We start from the raw sequence: 17,243 nt of genomic DNA on the forward strand, positions 1-17,243 counted from the left end.
ATCATGCGCGGATGACTTACCTTGTTTTCCGTGCCAGAGACCACAACCTTGTCTATATCTCTACTATTTTCCTCAAAAGGTTTCTGTCCCGCTAATCCAAAAGGCAAAGGCAAATTCAAACAAAATCAGTTTCAAACCATAATTTTGATGGGATCAGCTGTATGGACTCAATATGTCGCATTTTCTACTAGGGAGCACATGAAACATGATAAGGCATATGTGAAAAATCAAATTAACTACTGCCAATAAAACCAAGTGATTCATCAAGCAACAGCATAATTATACAGTATCTGCACTACATTATTCCTACACTGGTTATACAAGATGATCCAAAAGGGTTATGAGGTGAAATCACTATGCTTCTCCATTGACTTCAGCCCTCGAATCCAAATGCGACTTCCCGTCGTCGCTGCCCTGCAATGATTCGTCCATTAAACGGAATAAAGAAGAGTTCAACAAAGAAGTTGAGATGATTCTGGTAAGAAAGTAGATGGCTAACCTTTATACAGACATAAATATAGTGAACATCAGGTTTTGGGCCAAGAAGACTAACAATTGATGTGCTATCACCATCTAAAGGCAGTGGCTTCGTCAGTTCCCATGAAGGCTCCCGACTCCTTTCCCATCTATCTGGGATGTCGAGAGTGTCAATTCAAGAGTGTAAATTAAATGTGTTTTAGCACAACTATAATGAGTGGCAGGTAAAATGTTTACTCCGCACACTAATGGCGATACCAATTGCCCTTTATAGCTTGACAATTTTGAAGTACCAATGAATGGACAAATGGTTTAGCTGATCTCACGGAAAAAAACTTACTAACCTATGACATGAAGCTTTACTGTCCAAAGCTGCAGGTCTTTAAGGAGACGCAATCGATAACTTGGGTCGCCATAAGTGATCTGCAACATTGTGGGATCCAAAGTTAAGTTCTAGACACTATAAAAGAACAGCATGCTTGTGTAAACAAATAATATAGTTCCTTTACCAGAATATAAACTCCCTTGTCCTTGAGAATTCTGTAGATAGAAGAAAGAAATAGAAGCTATAGTAAGTTAAACGGAGATTTCACAAACAAATAAAGTGCGTGATTTACCTATTGACCTCCTCTAGCATCTGAGACGCATTCTCTTGTGAATTTTGGCCACACTGCAATACAAGAAATGCAAATCTGAGTACCATGAAGGAAGAAAATTTGAGTATGTTGTACACTGGCAAAAATGGGCTCACCATTATAGAATCTAGCGTTCCTGCAAACAACAGATGGGGTTAGAACCCAATGACATGTTGCATATGCACATAGCAAATGCTCCTGGTAAGACTGTAACCACTATATTTACTATGGTACCTTTGTCAATAACAGCATCGAATGAACCTGACTCGAATTCAGCCATGTTCCTTACATCCATCTTCATGTCTGTGTAAGGTAGGAAATAAATAGTACCACATGACAAGATAAACTATTACACTCACTAAGGGATTCAGCAAAAAAAGGCTGGGGACGAAGAGTATACATTTAAGGTGAGGCTTGTCACGATATTTCTTCTTCATTTGATCAATCACCACTGATGATATATCTATGTTGACGATGTCTTGATAACCATCATCAACCATGTTTTCACCAAAAACTGTTCAGTGTTTAAAGGCAGATTATTTAAACAAGAAATGCCAACTTAAAATAGAAAAATCCACTAGGCAGGAATGCAGAGTAATATACAGAACTTTGGAGTTCTATACATAATTGTTTTTTGAGATTAATGACTGAAATTGAGAAATATCTCAGTCCCCAACTATCAGCAATACAATTAATAACTTAAAATAGAGAATTTAGATGGTCATGTAGTTCAAGATGTTGAAGATCATCGATGGCATTCCTCGATTTTCATCTGTTATTTAAACTCCACCTCAAACCATTGTCATATGTTATTTAAGTCAGATAATAGTATAAATCAAACAGGGGGTCTTTTCTGTATAAAAGACCAATATTATGATCAAAATACTATCACAGTTTTGCTTATGAAGGAATGTAGTACATGAATTTCCCTATTGCCACTCAAAAAAGTTTTCCATATTGACAGTAATGAAGGTTTGTTGATTCAAATTGCTAGCTTTCTTTGTCACTTTATAGTACAAGGTGGACCTGTCTTGCTGCAAGTGCATTTTCATATGCTGTGGCACTAACCAGAGCCTATACACAGTGCTGTCCATCATTTTGTGCTATGTGCATTTTTAGCTGGACAATGCAATGTTGACAAAGGACAGGGGACCATAATGCACCGCATTCCGCACATGGTTCTAGACAGACCGATCAAATTCAGCAGGTATTTCGACAAATTGACAGGCCATGCCACTCTAAACCCATCGATCGCACCCATGTTGTCACGATGTGCCAAAATGGCAAGTTCTTCGATTGTAATGCATTTCTTCAAGCATATGAACCCTAATGTCGAACGGATGCAGTTTAATCATAGCCTTAATTTCTAGGAGCAGCATTGAACAAACCAAGAAATTCCAAGGATCCATAGAAAATGTCTAGCTGCATTACACTCCGCGCTGATCCAAACAAGAAAACGGCGGCCTGCGTTGCACTATGGCGCTGATTCAAACAACAATTTTCGCCCGGGCCTGATCCAAACAGTAATCCTTTCAGGAATCCCAACCCATGTCGAAATCACACGAAACCTGAGTCTGATTTCATCCCACCAGCAATCCCGCGCGGAAATCCCAGGAAATGGACGAGACACCAATCAAAGAGCCCTCGATCTAGTAGCGGCGGAGGGGAGGGGGATGTATGATATAATCAGAGGGGCTCAGGGGAGTAGTGTGGCAGTGCACTAACCGGAGTTGCCGCAGCCGGCGAGGAGGAGGCGGTGGTGGCGGCGGACGTAGACGGCGAGCAGCGGCGCGAGGGCGGGGTACTTCTGGTACCAGTCGAACGGGCCGGCCTCCTTCCTGTACCGCTCGTCCCAGTACCACGCCTCCCCGTACGCCTGCGCCGCCGTGCCTCCTCCACCCCCTCCCCCTCCCGTCATCCTCGGCGCCGCCGCGGATCTGGCCGCCGGGAATGCCCCGCCTCCGCCGGATCGGTGGCCGCGGGGTCGCGTCGCGTGTCCCCTTCTTCGCTGGTGCCGACGCGACGCGAAACGGTGGTGGATAAGGATCGCCTCGCCGGGGGGCGGCGAGAGGCTGAGATGGGCCGGAGGACGCCGGGGGTTTGGGCCCAGCTCCGGAGTGGTTCGAGGTGGGCCGCCATGGACTTTCGGCTTCCCAAATTTTGACGATCATCTCTTTTTTGAAAAAAAAAAAAACTTGTTCCCAACTTATTTTGAAATAAAACGTAAACTTGCACGCTGAAGTTTTGGCCGCGTTGAAGGGAGTAGAAGCGGCAGCTCACAGGCGTATGGTGCACATCTAGCTGGAGTCCGACTCACTGATGCTGGTTCAAGCTCTGAAGGAAGGTAATCTACAATTTGCAGCGATGGGGGTCTTGTCCTGGGAGCGAAGAAGATTATAGCTTCGACTTTTATTTCTTTTCGAGTTAGCTATTTGTCCCCGTGAATATAATAAATTGGCAGATGCTATAGCATCGTTTGGCTGTAACAGTCCCCAAAACTCTGTTCTCAGTTGGGACGGTTCACCTCCGGGTGTGGAGGTCTTGGTTATCGGCGATTCTGTTGAAACTATGGGTTAATGGAAACAACTAGTTTTCCTCTATAAAAAAAAGGTAAATTTCACTACTTTTACCAAACTATCAGAAAACTACATATTTAAGAATGTGTATCATAAAACTACATATTTAGTGCAAAATTTATTACGAAACTATAGATTTAAAATATTGTATCACAAATTATAGATTTACAGTAAGACAAATTTTGCTGCAGGGTATTGTGACTTTGCGTTTTAGTTATAGGACACTGTACTAAGTGACTTTTAAGGGAATACACTCTCAAAGTTGGATATTTACTGCTGGACACCTCACCCATTAAAATAACAATTTCTGGTTGAAGAAGAGATAAACCACGTGAAATGTCAGAAATGCCCTTAGACCCATATGTTAACTCTCTTATCTATTTTCTCTCTCTATCCCCTTCTTTCAGCGCGGCATCGGATCCCCGCGAGCTAATGCTGTAAGTTTGGTTATTGTTTGAGGTGTTTGGTGAGTTTTCCTCGTGAAGAAGCTAGGTGTTCTCATTTTTTCTCATAACTATCTTGGTTTTTACTTTTTCTTATTGACATATATAATTTGTACTTTTTCTACCTGATTAGTTTAAAAAAGCCTGCATATAGCGTCACGGCGGTGGTAGGTCGGCGCCAAAACACCCGGCGTTGAGATATTGGATATTAGCACTATCAGGGGTGAGGCTGTGGGTAGTTTTTCATTTTAAGTTTAGGCATTGGCCTATTATTTAAATAAGTTTTTTTTTGAAGGGCCAAACTCTCAAATTTGGTGCTTTGCTTCTTCTCCTTGGCGTCCTCGCATCATCCCAGGTGAGTGGTGAGCAACCGTTGCTTCCAACGGAGGCGACGTGCCGTGCATTGCAAAACTGGAGGATATGTTTCGCTTCCGTCGCCGGCGACAATTAACGCCGGCAATTACGCAGCAGCTAGCTTTAGCTCTAGCAGTGACAGGACAAAAGACGCGCCTTTTGCAGGGGATCTGTACAACACGTACACGCTGACGCTGAAAAGAGAGAGCACGCAAATTTGGCAATGCGATTGAGCTGAACCATGAACAACACTCTCCAAATCAAATTACACTTATAGCGGTATATTTTAAAGCAAAGCGAACGGCTCAAAATTACATTGTAGTAATAATATATAAATTACACTGCAGTTGCATATGAGTCATAATATAATTACATTGTCATTGTACTGTATTTTATATCTGTTCAATTTTAGAAGAAAATTTATTGATAAATATCTAGCAAAAATAGTTGGACAATGGAATATATTAAATCCAGCCTAAAATCAAATGGACACTTTTTTGTGATCAGCGTCGTGTGGCTCGTGCCGAATGAGTCCAAGAGCGTGTACTTAATTCAACGAATAATAAAAGCATATGGTGTAAGGTAGTAGTATGCTTAATTTAATCCAACTTGGGCTGATCTCTTGTGGCGTAGCACAAAATTTAGGTGTCTATCTAATCTAAGCTTTAGATTAGCAAGGACAGTCAAAAAGGGATGGGCAATATCAAAGAGACGCGATCTTGTGGAATTTTGTCGATCCCTGGCATTGATCTCAGAGGGAGACTTTGAGTGATTGAAAAATTATATGCTCTACACATGCTACTAGATAGATACATGCATTAATTACATGAGAGAAAGAAAGAGGAAAAGAAAATCACAGACAATAAGAGCAGGTACAATAGTATACTATAAGCCAGCTATAAACATATTTTAAAGAGATAAAGGAAGAGAGAGAAGAGCAGCGGACTACAGATCTGTAGCCAGCTGCAGCGCGGACTCCAAGACGCAATGTGTGTATGACAGGTGGGATCGTATAGTAAGTAACTATTATATGAATTAGCTATAAATGAATTGGAGCTAGTAGTGGGCTATACTATTAAACTTGCTCTAATCTTATAGCTAATTCTACTATTTTCATGACACACATGAGAAGAAAAAAGTGCAACATGCAATCAACTCAAATTTTAATCTCTTCTCGATACACCACCACAGTCGGCAGCTCTACGACAAACTCTTCAACCTTTTAATACAACCAAATCAAATTGTTCCAAAATTATTTAACCATACATTTTTGCTCCTGGGGTAGGGTGTTGCGGTTCCGGATGACGTCCGTTGTGCCTGTGCCCCTCCCCAATAGTTCTACACGACCAGCTTTGTTGATGCAGCCATAGCGCCGCCCACAAACTCGTAGACGTCGCGTCTGTGTTGGAGACAGGCCTATAATTTTGCTGGAATTTTTTTGGTGGTGGGGAGGAGACGAGCGAGCTAGGCTGGACAAAGGCAGGGGCAGGCAGCGCTGTGGATTGAAAAACAGTGATTAATTTCTATGTCTTGGGCTCTGCTCGATGAAGAGGGCGGTAACGACCAGGGACAGGGAGTGATCTCTGCCTCCACATCTCGGTGACGCATCGACATAAACCTCTACAGCCGCCTTGAACCGTTTGGGCTAGGCTGCTAGGGTTATTGCCCCCGGAATGAATAAATTGTGGATTACACCCTCTGTTAACTGTAAAATTACAATAGTATCATGAATTCCTTTTTTTTTTCAGAGTTGCCCCTCTACTACACCTAGTACACTCGTTACCCCCTTAGTAGAAATCAATCTCCTCCTTATTATCCTATCTTATGAACGGCTAACATTCACATGTGTACTTTAAAAAATTCCTAGTTAGGAGTTAGCTCCACTATTAAGGGCTCATTCAGATTGAGGGGTTTTGAAAGGATTCTCATGAGAGACTGTTGACAGAAAACTTTTCCTTTCCTCCCATTTGGTGGCTCAAAACGGTCATAAGATAAATGAAGGAAGTTTTGGGCATTATCTAAAAAAAATGAAGGAATATTTCATTTGTCACTGACTCACTGTCCCTGGAGGACAACCAAGGGAAAAAAAATCTGCCCAAATCTCATGTGAAAAATTCTATGCACCACACCACCGACGAGATCAATCTTCTTTCTTTGCTCACTGACCATGTGACAGTGCTAGGGCCCAGTTGTCAGCTGGTTTTAAATTTGTTTGTCGGTTATTTATGTTGCATTCCTTCAAAAACCATTCTTATGTTTTTTCAACCATCCAAACGCCCATCCCACAATTTTTTTTCGAATGCGCAAAAGAATTGCACGTCAATATATTAAAAGAAAAGAGTTATAGTTACACCACGTAATCAACAAGACCGGCCTATGCCAGGGGAAAGGAGGAAAAGCAAAAAAAAAGAAAAAAAAACTGAAGCTTAGAAAAAACTATGGCGGCTAAAACAAAACTCTAAACATCGGGAAGGGACTGAGCCACGCTATACTCCCAACAAGTCCCCAAAAGCGGCAACGCCAGCTAACGATCATAGACAGACCTCCGAGTGGATCAACTCCAGAACCACTGAGATAGAAGAGAGCTCAGAGTCGAAAACCCTAGCGTTTCGCTCCTCCCGCAACTGCCAAGACCGTCCCACAAAATTCCTATATCATCAGATCCTCTGTTTTATCTACGCGTTCCTATCAAATTCCTTTGTTTTTCTCATTCCTTCATTTTTCCAATCACGTATTCCGGACAAAGGCCTAAACCTGCTCTGATCGAGATAGAGGACGAAAGATTATAGCCCTCCTGAATCCTATGCACGCGGTGGTGGTGTGTGTACAGGCGCTCACGCGCGGCGGCGCGCGGCGCACACGAAACGCGCGGGGCGTGTGGGCAATTGGCAAAGCAGCCCGCAGCAGCAAGATCCACTAGGCGTGACGCGGGCATGGGCGTCGGCGTGGCAGGGAAAGCGGGCGTACGCGCGTATAAAAATGAGGCACCACCCCGAGACGGAAGGAAAGGAAAGGAGCGGAGGCGAGCGACGACACGCGCGCGACAAAATATAGCAGTTTAGCAATCAGCCAAAATTAATTAAGGAAGGGGGAGGAGGAGGATTACGTTGCCCTCCTCGCCGCTAAACCAACCAGATTAGCTGCCGGGAATTATTTCATCCCGGCGAGACCCTTCCGCCCGCTAGCTCCCGCGCGCGCTGTTCCGGCCGCCGCCGAGCTGGTCGGAGTCGGAGGCGACCGCCGATAGCCCTGCCGGCGAGAGATCGATCGATCGGCGTCGCCGATCCGACATATCCAATGGTACGTGTGTTCATCCAAATGCGCATATATATATATATATATATATGCTCTATCTATCTTTCGGCGATGAATTCGCCGCCGTCCGGCCACGCGCCGCCGTGGTCGCGCGGCGGCGGCCTTCGATGAGATTCCGATCGATGGTTCTTTCGACGACGGCGACGCCGATCGACATGCATATGCCTGCCACGCCACTTGGCACTAGCTAGCTCCATCTATCGATTCTTTCTTTTCTTTCTCCCTGCTTTTTGCAATTTGCATGCCCTCTCTCTTCCGTCTCCCTTTCCGTTCTCGCTTTTGGCCTTCGTTACTTTCAAATCTCTTGACATGCAAATGCATTGAAAAAAAACATATTCTCAAACTTCATAACTCATCAGGTCCATATGTCAGCGACCCACGTTAAAAAATTGCATTCGAATCGACCGACCTCTCTTACTGCAAGCTCTCCATTTTTCTCACCGTCAACCACACAAGATAGCACATGACGGCTACAGATCGAAAGCTTACACGAATATATCCATTCTGAAAGAAGAAGAAGAAAAAAGAGGCATCGGTTAATTTGCTTTTCGTTGCAGAAAAGAAACCAGGCGTACGCAACTACGCATACATACATGTCGGCCTCGATCCACACTCCAAAACGGAATATATTTCTTTTTCCCCTCCTTGTTTTTCTTGGCCCGATTGGCCGGCCATTGCATCGCTGACCTCTTCTCCACCCTTGTTGATAATTTGATTTATAATCGAGTCGTCGTTCTCGCCAATTGGCCGGCGACACCTTCAGCTACCTCTTAGATTCCTTTCCTCTCATCGTTTTCTAAAATCACACGTCTACATATATAGTACCGAAAGAAAAAAAACAATTAAAAAGTTCAGATAAACATATTCTGTCACCTACTGCTAATAATAATGGGAATATTATACTACGTCGTGTTGTACAGAAAAATTCGATCTTGGTCAGTTGGTCAGACGTTTCGCGTCCTTTTCTCCCCTCCCACTACCTCCCGTTCGTTGTAATTTAGCTCATTTCTTCGCGTTGCCGATTTGGAAATTGGAAGTTTCACACGCAGCATCGCTTGTTCTTGTTCTTAATTGGTTATCTGACTGCGACACTACGTACAATAATAATTAAGGTAGTAGTAGCAGCATATTTTTTTTTCACTTGTGTGATTTAATTCGTCTCCTTGCATTTTTCTGGTTCTCTGTTGCTGTTGTTCTCTTGTGCCAGCCTTTCGTTTTCCTCTGTTTGCTTCGATCGATCTGAAACTCTCCCATAGTTTTACTCGTCTCTGTCTGACAAAATTACTACTGTAGATTAATTACTCTTTTGTATTAATATCATATTTTGCATCGAAGCATGCAACTGGGGTTGCTTGGTCATTTTCTGAGCCCGTGACTGACGACGAGACGAACAAAAACCTCACCGTCCAGCTCTCGCCAATCGATGCTGATGCAGGTTGAGTCGGGGAGCGAGGCGGCGGCGGCGACGGCGGCGGCGGTGCTGACGGCGCCGCTGTCCCTGGAGGGCGGCCTCGCGGCGGAGCTCCGGCCGGCGAACCTCGTGCAGCGCGTGCTCAGCCTCTTCCGCAACGTCCGACCCGGCTCCGATCTCTCTCACTTTCAGGTACCAAATCATCAAACTGAAACTGATCCCCAGCTCAGCTGCTAGCCATTCTTGATCCTAGCTAGGCATAGCATTGTGTGATTAATTGTGTGCATGCATTTGAAACTCCAATCTCGAGAGTGTTTAAATTTGGATTTACTACTAGTTAATCTAATCACTTCAGGTCAGGAGCATTATATCACCCTGAAATCAGCAATGATTTTGGGGAGGGAGTGACTAGCTAGTGGAGTAGTGTACTCTACTCCACTAATTAATCATGAGGATTAGTTTTTGCTTGTGGGATATGAGGAGTAGTAGTAGGTGTTGAGTAAACCAAGAGAACAAGCTTCAATACTTTTAAGAGAAAACAAAACAAGCTTCAATAGTTGAACAACACTTCCTTGCTCACTTTTATAAGGAGTATTTTGATTTCGAGAAAGTCAAATGAACTTTGAATATTTTGGCTAACGACGGTTAGTAATAATACAACTATATTTGGTGCATAAAAGTTGTGCCTATATATTTGTATTTCAAATCAGGAGCTTTCACATAATACTGCTCTACTAATTAATCATGTGGATTAGTCTTTGTTTGTGGGAAATGAGGAGTAGTAGGTGTTGAGCGAACAAAAAAACAAGCTGACTTTTCAAAAAATAAAATCAACACAAGCTTCAAGAGTTGAATAGTATTGCTACTTGCGTAGTTGCATATGTAAGCATGATGAACGGCATAGTCCATGGGGGCACGCCTGTTTTTCAACAAAAGGAACTCAAATTTCGGATGTGGATTCGTGATTGCTTAGTTTGACAGCTTTCGGTTTCTCAGTAGGGGATAAATGTTAACTAATGTGGTCAACACTTTCAGTTTCCTGGCACCTAGCCTAATCAATTACTATCATCTAATCAGTCACTGTCTAGCAGTAATTTCGCAGTCAAAATGACGTTAATTTGACTGAATTTTTTCATCTGAATTTGTCTGAATTTTTGTCATCATCAGCTGCCTGCTACGTTCAACCTGCCGAAGTCGCAGCTCCAGTTATACGGCGAGGGAGTGTACTGCGTCGGAAAAGACTACCTGCGGCGGTGCGCGAAGGGGAGCGACGCCGTCGAGCGGTTCGCGGCGGTCGTCGGCTGGAGCATCTCGACGACGAGGCCTCCCATCTTCGGCTTCGCGCCGTACAACCCCGTTCTTGGAGAGACCCACCATGTCTCCAGCGGATCACTCCATGTTCTTCTCGAGCAGGTGATTCATCACAATGTCATGCGTTAAATTTGTAGTTTCGCGATAAATTTGGTGTTAAAATATGTAGCCATGTATCTGTAGTTTTGTGAAATTTACAGATGATTTGTTTCTGAATCTCTGACAGAAAATTGTGGTCTTTTTCAGGTGTCTCATCGTCCTCCGGTCTCTGCACTGCATGCCACTGACGATGACGGTGAGATCGAGCTCGTCTGGTGCCAAAACCCAATCCCGAAATTCCACGGTACGTAGGCCAGATTCAGAATGAAATTCTACTCCATTTCCTGCCCATCAATTTCCAAGTTTCAGAGTCTGAAATTCTACTCCATTTCCTGCTCATTTCTGAAGGCACAAGCGTGGAAGCGACAGTGAAAGGCATGAGGCACGTCAAGCTTCTGAAATTCAGCGAGAATTACGAGATCGACTGCCCAAACCTGCTCATCAGGTTGCTGCCTGCTCCATCAGCGGAGTGGTCTGGGACAGTCAGGATCGTCTGCAAGGAGTCCGAGCTCGAAGCAGAGTTGATCTACTACAGGAGCAACGCTTTCCTGGGACTAGGTGGCGATCCAAGATGTGTTAAGGGTAAGATATTCAGCTCAAGATCAGGAGAGATCATCTGCGAGATTGATGGACATTGGGATCGGATCGTGTCGGCGAAGGATGCGAAGACCGGGAAGGTGTCGGTTCTGTACGATGCTGAATCCGCCATTGCTGACCTCAAGACACCTGTGGTCAGAAACCAAGAGGTAACTTCTTTCTGACAATTTGTGCTCACAAGAAATCTGAACTTTGTGCATTTTTTCATGCTGCAAGTTCAGATGGCAGTATCCCAGAGATAAAATTCAGACTAAGTCCACATATGATTCAATTCAACAACTGCAACGTACAAACTAAGCAGGAAAAAAGAAAAAAATATCACTGAATTAGGAACCAAAGATGTACTAACTTATGAAAACCTCACTGACCATTGTTACCCTACCAATTATGTTCACAAGAACTCTGAACTTTGGCCATGTAGATAAAATTCAGTCTAACTGATTTCATTTTCAGTCGTTCAACAAAACTTTAACCTACAAACTAAGCAGAAAATCAGTGACCAATACTGAATTTGTCATGATTGTGTTTCAGGGCGTGTCACCTTCAGAATCTGTGGTGGTTTGGGGCGAGGTGAGCGATGCCATCCTGAAGAAAGACTGGGAGAGATCTAGTCAGGCGAAGCGACGAGTGGAGGACACGGCGAGGAGGCTAGACAGAGAGAGGAACGACAAGGGAGAGGTCTGGATTCCCAAGCATTTCTCGCTGTCTCAGGACAAGAACGGCAGCTGGGAATGCTCGCCGCTGGAGAAATCTGTGCCTCCAGCTCCGATCATTGTCCCCTCATGACTGTAGATTACATGTAACAGATGATCCTATATATACTATATAAATCTATAACATAGCTGATGATTTGATTTTTTTTAACTTGTCAAGTGAAGTATGGCCGATTCTTTGCGTTTTTATAGTTTTCTTCAATAACAGAATTATCTCAAACAGTAGCTACTCATAAGATCGGGCCGCATGACATAGCCTAAGATTGGTTGAGCTACAACCGGTAAGCGGTAGAAATATGAAAAAAACGATCATAGTAATTTATAGGGAAAACTTTTATATTTATATTATGAACGGTCTAAAATACAATGGTAGATTACACTAAATTCGGAAAATAGACTATGATGAAAAATCACAAGATCAGCTTTAAAAACAAGTTTAAAAAATAAAAAAAATTAGCTGCGACGATGAGAGCATACACAGTGGCAAATCATCGATCTCCGCTGAAACAGTTAGGGAGCAATTTTTTTTTCACAAATATGTGCTATATTTTTCATTTCTTGTAATCTATCTACATAATTTCTTCCCCACTTGTTAATTAAGTTAGCAGTGGGAGAAACATCTAGGAGTAATTTGTAAGCAAGTTTTACAACTGCTATACATACACGAGGAGTTCTGAACTTCTGATTACTATTGTCAGTGTCAGAAAATCCTACAATAACTCTTGCTTGAAATGGAACAAGAGCAATGCAGGTAGCAGCAGCAGCAGAGACCACAGCTGGTTGTGCCGCGTGCTCGCCGCCGACGATGACGGCATCATCCGCTTGCTCGCCGACGACGGCATCGTCATCCACGCCGGCTGATCGGCGCTCCCGGCACCATTGATGTCCTCCGTCGGAGGCGGCTGGTAGCTGATTATCCCGGCGCCATTGTTGCCAGCCGGAGGAGGTGTGCTGCCTCCGGCGCCGTTCTGGCCATTGGCCGGCGACGGCGAGCTAATCAGCGGAGTGACACCGGAGGTGTTCGACCTGTGCAGACCATGGGCAAAAGATCGTCGGAATGTGAGTGTTGAGATGCGAGCTACTCCCTTCGTTTTATATTATAAGACTTTTTCGAATTGTCCATATTCATATAAATGTTAATAAATCTAGATACATATATATGTCTAGATTCATTAACATATATATGAATCATGAATGTGGGCAATCATATAAAGTCTCATAATATGAAACGGAGGAAGTAGTTGAAAAGAGAGAAATAAATGGTTGATGAATTGGGGTTGGTTACCCGGTGGGAGGGAGGCAGAAGGCGATGGTGTAGGCGGCGGCGCTGCAGGTGAAGGTGCTCGTGCCGTCGTCGTAGGCGTAGCTGTAGGCGCGCGGGCACGCCGTCTTGAAGATGGCCGAGTACGCCGTCGGCCGGCACGTCGCCGGCGTCGCGTACGCGCCGCTGCAGCAGTACTCCTCCTCCCCGAACGCCTCGCACGCGCTCCGGCACGCCACCGTCCCGCTGCCGCCGCCGCCGTCGACGCCGTCCACCTGCAACTCCTTCGGACACGCTGCAGATATATGCTCACGTCAGCGCAAACACGTACGACACGCGTGCATGGATGCGCGACACGTACAGCGGTTGAGGTCGGCCGTGCAGCCGGTGGTGGCGCAGCCGCCGCCGCCGCCGGTGGCGCCGCCGGCCTGCGGGACGGCGACGACGGGGAGGTTGTAGCCGTCGACGAGGCTCACGTCGTAGTAGTCCAGGTCACCGGCGCCGGCGCCGCCGCCGACCTTCCCCAGCGTGACCTCGAACAGCGTCGCCGGCGGCGTGGCGCCCGTGCCGCCGCACTCCAAGCGGCCGCCGCAGTCGCCGGTCTGGCACGCGGCGGCGCCAGCGGCAGCGGCGGCGGCGGCGCCGCCGGCGCCGGAGAAGTCGCACCCGGTGCGCGCCCATATCCGGCCGGACCACCCCGCCGGCGCCGGGACCTGCACGCTCTGCCCCGGGTCGAGCCTGAACCCCGTCGTGGCCAGCTGCGGCGTGCCGGCGCCGGCCAGCGTCGCCGGCCATATCGTCTGGGCGCAGTGGTTGGATATCGTGAAGCTACAGCTCGCCGCCATTGACGAGCTCCACCACTGCGCCACTAGTGCGAGCACAAAGATCACACACGCTGGAGCTCTCCAACTTCTTGGTGCTTCCATGGCGTGTAGCCTAGCTAGCTAAGCTAAAGTCTCTAGATGAGAGAGACTTGCCACTGTTCTTGGTTTTGGAGGGAAATGATTTGAGAGATTTGAGACATGGATGGAGACTTTAAACTGATTGGAGTTTGTTTGAGATGTGAAAGAAAGGGTTTCTTGGTGAGATTGATTTAGCATTTTGCATTTTGCATGTATGAGGTGGCCTCATTGAGAAGATATACCTTATGTAACAATGGAAGGGATAAAGGTGAAAATGAAATTAGGAGATGACTAACAGTTTTATTGTACTTGGTGAGTGTGTATACCTTCAGCTGTTGACTACATATGCTTTGTTTCATCAGCCTTAACCAATTCTCATTGTCCATATAAATACCATTTATACAGCCTAAAATACTATGTTTTATGTGAAGTATACATAAATGATAAATGATACAATGCAGTGTGAAATAAGTTAGGGCATTCAAATTAGATCAACTAGTGCAATTTAATATTTATGTACCAGTCTCACACTCCTATTTGTGAGAATATCCTATGATTATCCCTGAACAGTGCTTCCAAGGGGACAATTTTGGCTATGCATTAGTAAGAAGCAAGAACTACAAGAAAGGTATCAATTTCTCACATCTAATTATACTGCATACAAATCTAAAAAAATTCATCAGTATAAAACTACAGACTAGGTATCCAAAAAATATGCCTAATTCTACCGCTGTAGATCCAGAAAATAAACATACCATCTTTCCTAACAGATTGGATAAAGGATAGCTTCCAGTTGGGTATCACAAATAAAGAATAACCATCCAGGGACAATGAACTTTATGCTTCAGAGAAAATACGTGCAACTACTCTGCTACTATAGGATCTATCACACACAAAATGATCTCCTAAGATATTAGCACATACCCAGCACAACCCTTGCTAACTTCTTCCTGTGCCTTACTCTACCCTTGTCCCTTGAAGAAGCCAACAAGTGAATAAAGACCGAGAGAAATATAATGCATGCAAGTTTGTAAAATTCATTGGAACACAACATACAAATTTTATCAAAAAGAACAACTCATGTTTCCAGGTTCGTGTTCCTGAGAATAGATGACAGGAGCATAGATCAATAAAGCCGGTCAGCAAGAAAGGTCACAACATACTAGTCACAGGCTCAAACACCCATCAGAAAGGCCACAAACAGTACTTTTTAATCTTGCAAAACCACACAATATGCTAAAACAGATATATCATCATGCCTCATCTATGCTGTCTCCTCGTTAGGTGCTCCATCACCACTCTTGGGAGTATGAGAATCATCAACAACTGTGACACCCTCAAGGTCTAAGGGGCGCCCAGTCATGGGATCAATAGGACGTCTGTCGCGAGGCCCACCCTTGTGGGCCATAGCTAGCATTGGAGGTGGAGGTAGAATTCCAGCACGGTAGAGGATGCGCTCCACAGGATCCGATGGCTGTGCTCCAACTGATAGCCAATACCTGATCCAGGGCAATAGTGGCAGATGATGAACTTTGGACAGTGTCAATGAAGAATGCTGAAGGATGCACTCGAATGGTAATGCGTCAATTAAGCAATTAGACAACACAAAAGATCGAATTCAGGCCCTATGGCTATCAGACATCAATAGGATAAAAATGATAATAAAAACTTCACACTCATTGCTATGACTAATGCCAAGTTGCTTAATTTGCAAATATAAGGAATTGCATCATACAAAAGTAACAAAACAGCTTCTTTCTGCATAAATCTATGAGAAAATCTAAATAGAGAATGAAACCCCCATTTTTTAGAATCAACAAGACATGCATAAAAAAAAACTGTCTGTTATTTACCAGAAACTACTGGAATTTTTTTTAGACTGGTAGAAACTACTGTAATTACATTATGTCAAAATAATTATTGCTAGTAATACTCTAGATATTGAAGATTATGCGTTCATCCTAAAGGGCTAAGGCAATATTTAGGTAGATCTTGATTTGAGATTTTTAGTAGCAACAAAGGATGAGTAAATTAGTTGCACTTTGATCTTTCTATGCTTCAAGCTGTCAACAAAATTACAGGCATTAACACCGATGACTAGCTGGATAGTTGCTTCATTGAAAACCAACAAAAAAGAAAATTACGAGCTGACAATAACCCAATTTCAGATTGTTCTGACATGACTATGAACCATGGTGTTCGTTTATGATCGGTTACTGTAACAAGGATAAACACTGAAAGTATACTCACTTCACCCGGTCGAATTTTAACCCCATTCTCTTGCCACCATCCTTCCCTGCAAAACAGCCAAATAGAATCACCACACTTATCATCAAATTAACATTACACCCTTCAAACTCCCTATTCATCCCAAGACACCATCAATTATTGAACTACAAACATCCCAACATTTCCAAGGCAGGTGGCTCTCCCCCCCAAGAAGACACGACGCTGGATGAGGATTCCGGAAGAGAAGATCACGGCAAGAGGAGAATCAAGGCCAAAGGAGGAGAGGGTGCCGTACCGGGGAGCGGGTCGTAGTAGCCGAGGACCTCGAGGTGCTTGCCGTCGCGCGGGGAGCGGCTGTCGGCGGCCATGAGCCGGTAGAAGGGCCTGTTCCGGCAGCCGAACCGCGCCAGCCTGATCCGGACAACCATCTCCCCGCCCTCTCCACACCAACTCCTCCGCCGGCGACCGGCCGGCGCTCGCCGCCGCTCTGAGTCTCAGAAAAAGGCGAGGGTTTTAGGAGAGGAGAGAGAGAGAGAGGAACTGGAGGTAGACGAAAGGGCAGGTATATGGGCCTTTTTTGGGCTTTTTTTAGCAAGTTGGTCCATGATTTTAGAGAGGTGGGCCTCTTAGCAAGATAGGGCTTGTTGGGCTTTTTAGCGAGATGGTCGGTAATGGGCTTGTTACTTTTGTTGTGTGGGCCGTAATGGGCTTTTTTAGAGAGATGGGCCTCGTTGGTCTCACTCCAGCTATTCTCGCCGCGTTCCTCCCGCCTCATCGCCGTATTTGGACTTGGAAGGAGCTCACTGACCTCCGCCTGCCGCGCGTGTGGCTCCAGCTCCGCCGCCGCGGTCGCCCGCCGCTCCTCCTCGTCGGCGAGCACAGAGAGGAGGTTGCCTTGCTTCCCCGTCACCGGCTTCCTC

General features: G+C 45.0%; 4 protein-coding genes across 10 annotated transcripts; 1 reads left to right on the forward strand and 3 right to left on the reverse strand.

Annotated features, from left to right (window-relative positions):
- Positions 1 to 218: 218 nt before the first annotated feature.
- On the reverse strand, positions 219 to 3,125 carry LOC4346041 (uncharacterized). 6 transcript variants are annotated; one of them, XR_003243779.2, is made up of 9 exons: positions 2,838 to 3,125; positions 1,513 to 1,626; positions 1,347 to 1,415; positions 1,229 to 1,248; positions 1,095 to 1,147; positions 987 to 1,017; positions 822 to 900; positions 500 to 626; positions 219 to 414 (listed from the first exon to the last, which is right to left on the reverse strand). XR_003243779.2 is itself a non-coding variant. In XM_026027462.2 (9 exons), the coding sequence occupies exons 1-8, from the start codon at positions 3,028 to 3,030 to the stop codon at positions 592 to 594; spliced, it is 594 nt and encodes a 197-aa protein (XP_025883247.1). In that variant the 5' UTR covers positions 3,031 to 3,125; the 3' UTR covers positions 219 to 414; positions 554 to 591. The 6 variants fall into 6 exon arrangements, 5 of the variants coding, with proteins under 5 accessions (XP_025883247.1, XP_015650641.1, XP_015650640.1 ...); XM_026027462.2 differs by having other exon boundaries at positions 554 to 626; XM_015795155.3 differs by having other exon boundaries at positions 554 to 630.
- A 4,364-nt stretch (positions 3,126 to 7,489) lies between these two features.
- Positions 7,490 to 12,076, forward strand: LOC4346042 (oxysterol-binding protein-related protein 4B). 2 transcript variants are annotated; one of them, XM_015792873.3, is made up of 6 exons: positions 7,490 to 7,785; positions 9,136 to 9,403; positions 10,379 to 10,624; positions 10,769 to 10,865; positions 10,970 to 11,367; positions 11,750 to 12,076. In XM_015792873.3, exons 2-6 carry the CDS (start codon positions 9,224 to 9,226, stop codon positions 12,002 to 12,004), a joined length of 1,176 nt encoding a protein of 391 aa, XP_015648359.1. In that variant the 5' UTR covers positions 7,490 to 7,785; positions 9,136 to 9,223; the 3' UTR covers positions 12,005 to 12,076. The 2 variants fall into 2 exon arrangements, with proteins under 2 accessions (XP_015648359.1, XP_015648360.1); XM_015792874.3 differs by having other exon boundaries at positions 9,236 to 9,403.
- A 376-nt stretch (positions 12,077 to 12,452) lies between these two features.
- LOC107278327 (pathogenesis-related thaumatin-like protein 3.5) lies at positions 12,453 to 14,245 on the reverse strand. The gene is made up of 3 exons (XM_015793067.3): positions 13,554 to 14,245; positions 13,217 to 13,487; positions 12,453 to 12,957 (listed from the first exon to the last, which is right to left on the reverse strand). Exons 1-3 carry the CDS (start codon positions 14,116 to 14,118, stop codon positions 12,642 to 12,644), a joined length of 1,152 nt encoding a protein of 383 aa, XP_015648553.1. The 5' UTR covers positions 14,119 to 14,245; the 3' UTR covers positions 12,453 to 12,641.
- Positions 14,246 to 15,111: 866 nt separating this feature from the next.
- LOC4346044 (small ribosomal subunit protein bS16m/bS16c) lies at positions 15,112 to 16,860 on the reverse strand. The gene is made up of 3 exons (XM_015793068.3): positions 16,619 to 16,860; positions 16,345 to 16,390; positions 15,112 to 15,593 (listed from the first exon to the last, which is right to left on the reverse strand). The coding sequence occupies exons 1-3, from the start codon at positions 16,749 to 16,751 to the stop codon at positions 15,359 to 15,361; spliced, it is 414 nt and encodes a 137-aa protein (XP_015648554.1). The 5' UTR covers positions 16,752 to 16,860; the 3' UTR covers positions 15,112 to 15,358.
- Positions 16,861 to 17,243: the final 383 nt, after the last annotated feature.

Source organism: Oryza sativa, chromosome 8 (assembly GCF_034140825.1).
Source record: "Oryza sativa Japonica Group chromosome 8, ASM3414082v1".
Lineage (NCBI taxonomy): Eukaryota > Viridiplantae > Streptophyta > Magnoliopsida > Poales > Poaceae > Oryza > Oryza sativa.

Coding starts and splice junctions, on each gene's coding strand:
- LOC4346041 (XM_015795154.3), bottom strand. CDS start 3,030: ATGACGGGAGGGGGAGGGGGTGGAGGAGGCACGGCGGCGCAGGCGTAC. Junction 1,249..1,346: donor CGATGCTGTTATTGACAAAG/GTACCATAGTAA, acceptor TGTTGTTTGCAG/GAACGCTAGATTCTATAATG. Junction 901..986: donor ACAAGGGAGTTTATATTCTG/GTAAAGGAACTA, acceptor ACAATGTTGCAG/ATCACTTATGGCGACCCAAG.
- LOC4346044 (XM_015793068.3), bottom strand. CDS start 16,751: ATGGTTGTCCGGATCAGGCTGGCGCGGTTCGGCTGCCGGAACAGGCCC. Junction 16,391..16,618: donor CTACTACGACCCGCTCCCCG/GTACGGCACCCT, acceptor GCTGTTTTGCAG/GGAAGGATGGTGGCAAGAGA. Junction 15,594..16,344: donor TTAAAATTCGACCGGGTGAA/GTGAGTATACTT, acceptor GCCCTGGATCAG/GTATTGGCTATCAGTTGGAG.
- LOC107278327 (XM_015793067.3), bottom strand. CDS start 14,118: ATGGAAGCACCAAGAAGTTGGAGAGCTCCAGCGTGTGTGATCTTTGTG. Junction 13,488..13,553: donor CACGGCCGACCTCAACCGCT/GTACGTGTCGCG, acceptor ATATATCTGCAG/CGTGTCCGAAGGAGTTGCAG. Junction 12,958..13,216: donor TTCTGCCTCCCTCCCACCGG/GTAACCAACCCC, acceptor TGGTCTGCACAG/GTCGAACACCTCCGGTGTCA.
- LOC4346042 (XM_015792873.3), top strand. CDS start 9,224: ATGCTGATGCAGGTTGAGTCGGGGAGCGAGGCGGCGGCGGCGACGGCG. Junction 10,625..10,768: donor TCCATGTTCTTCTCGAGCAG/GTGATTCATCAC, acceptor GGTCTTTTTCAG/GTGTCTCATCGTCCTCCGGT. Junction 11,368..11,749: donor CTGTGGTCAGAAACCAAGAG/GTAACTTCTTTC, acceptor ATTGTGTTTCAG/GGCGTGTCACCTTCAGAATC.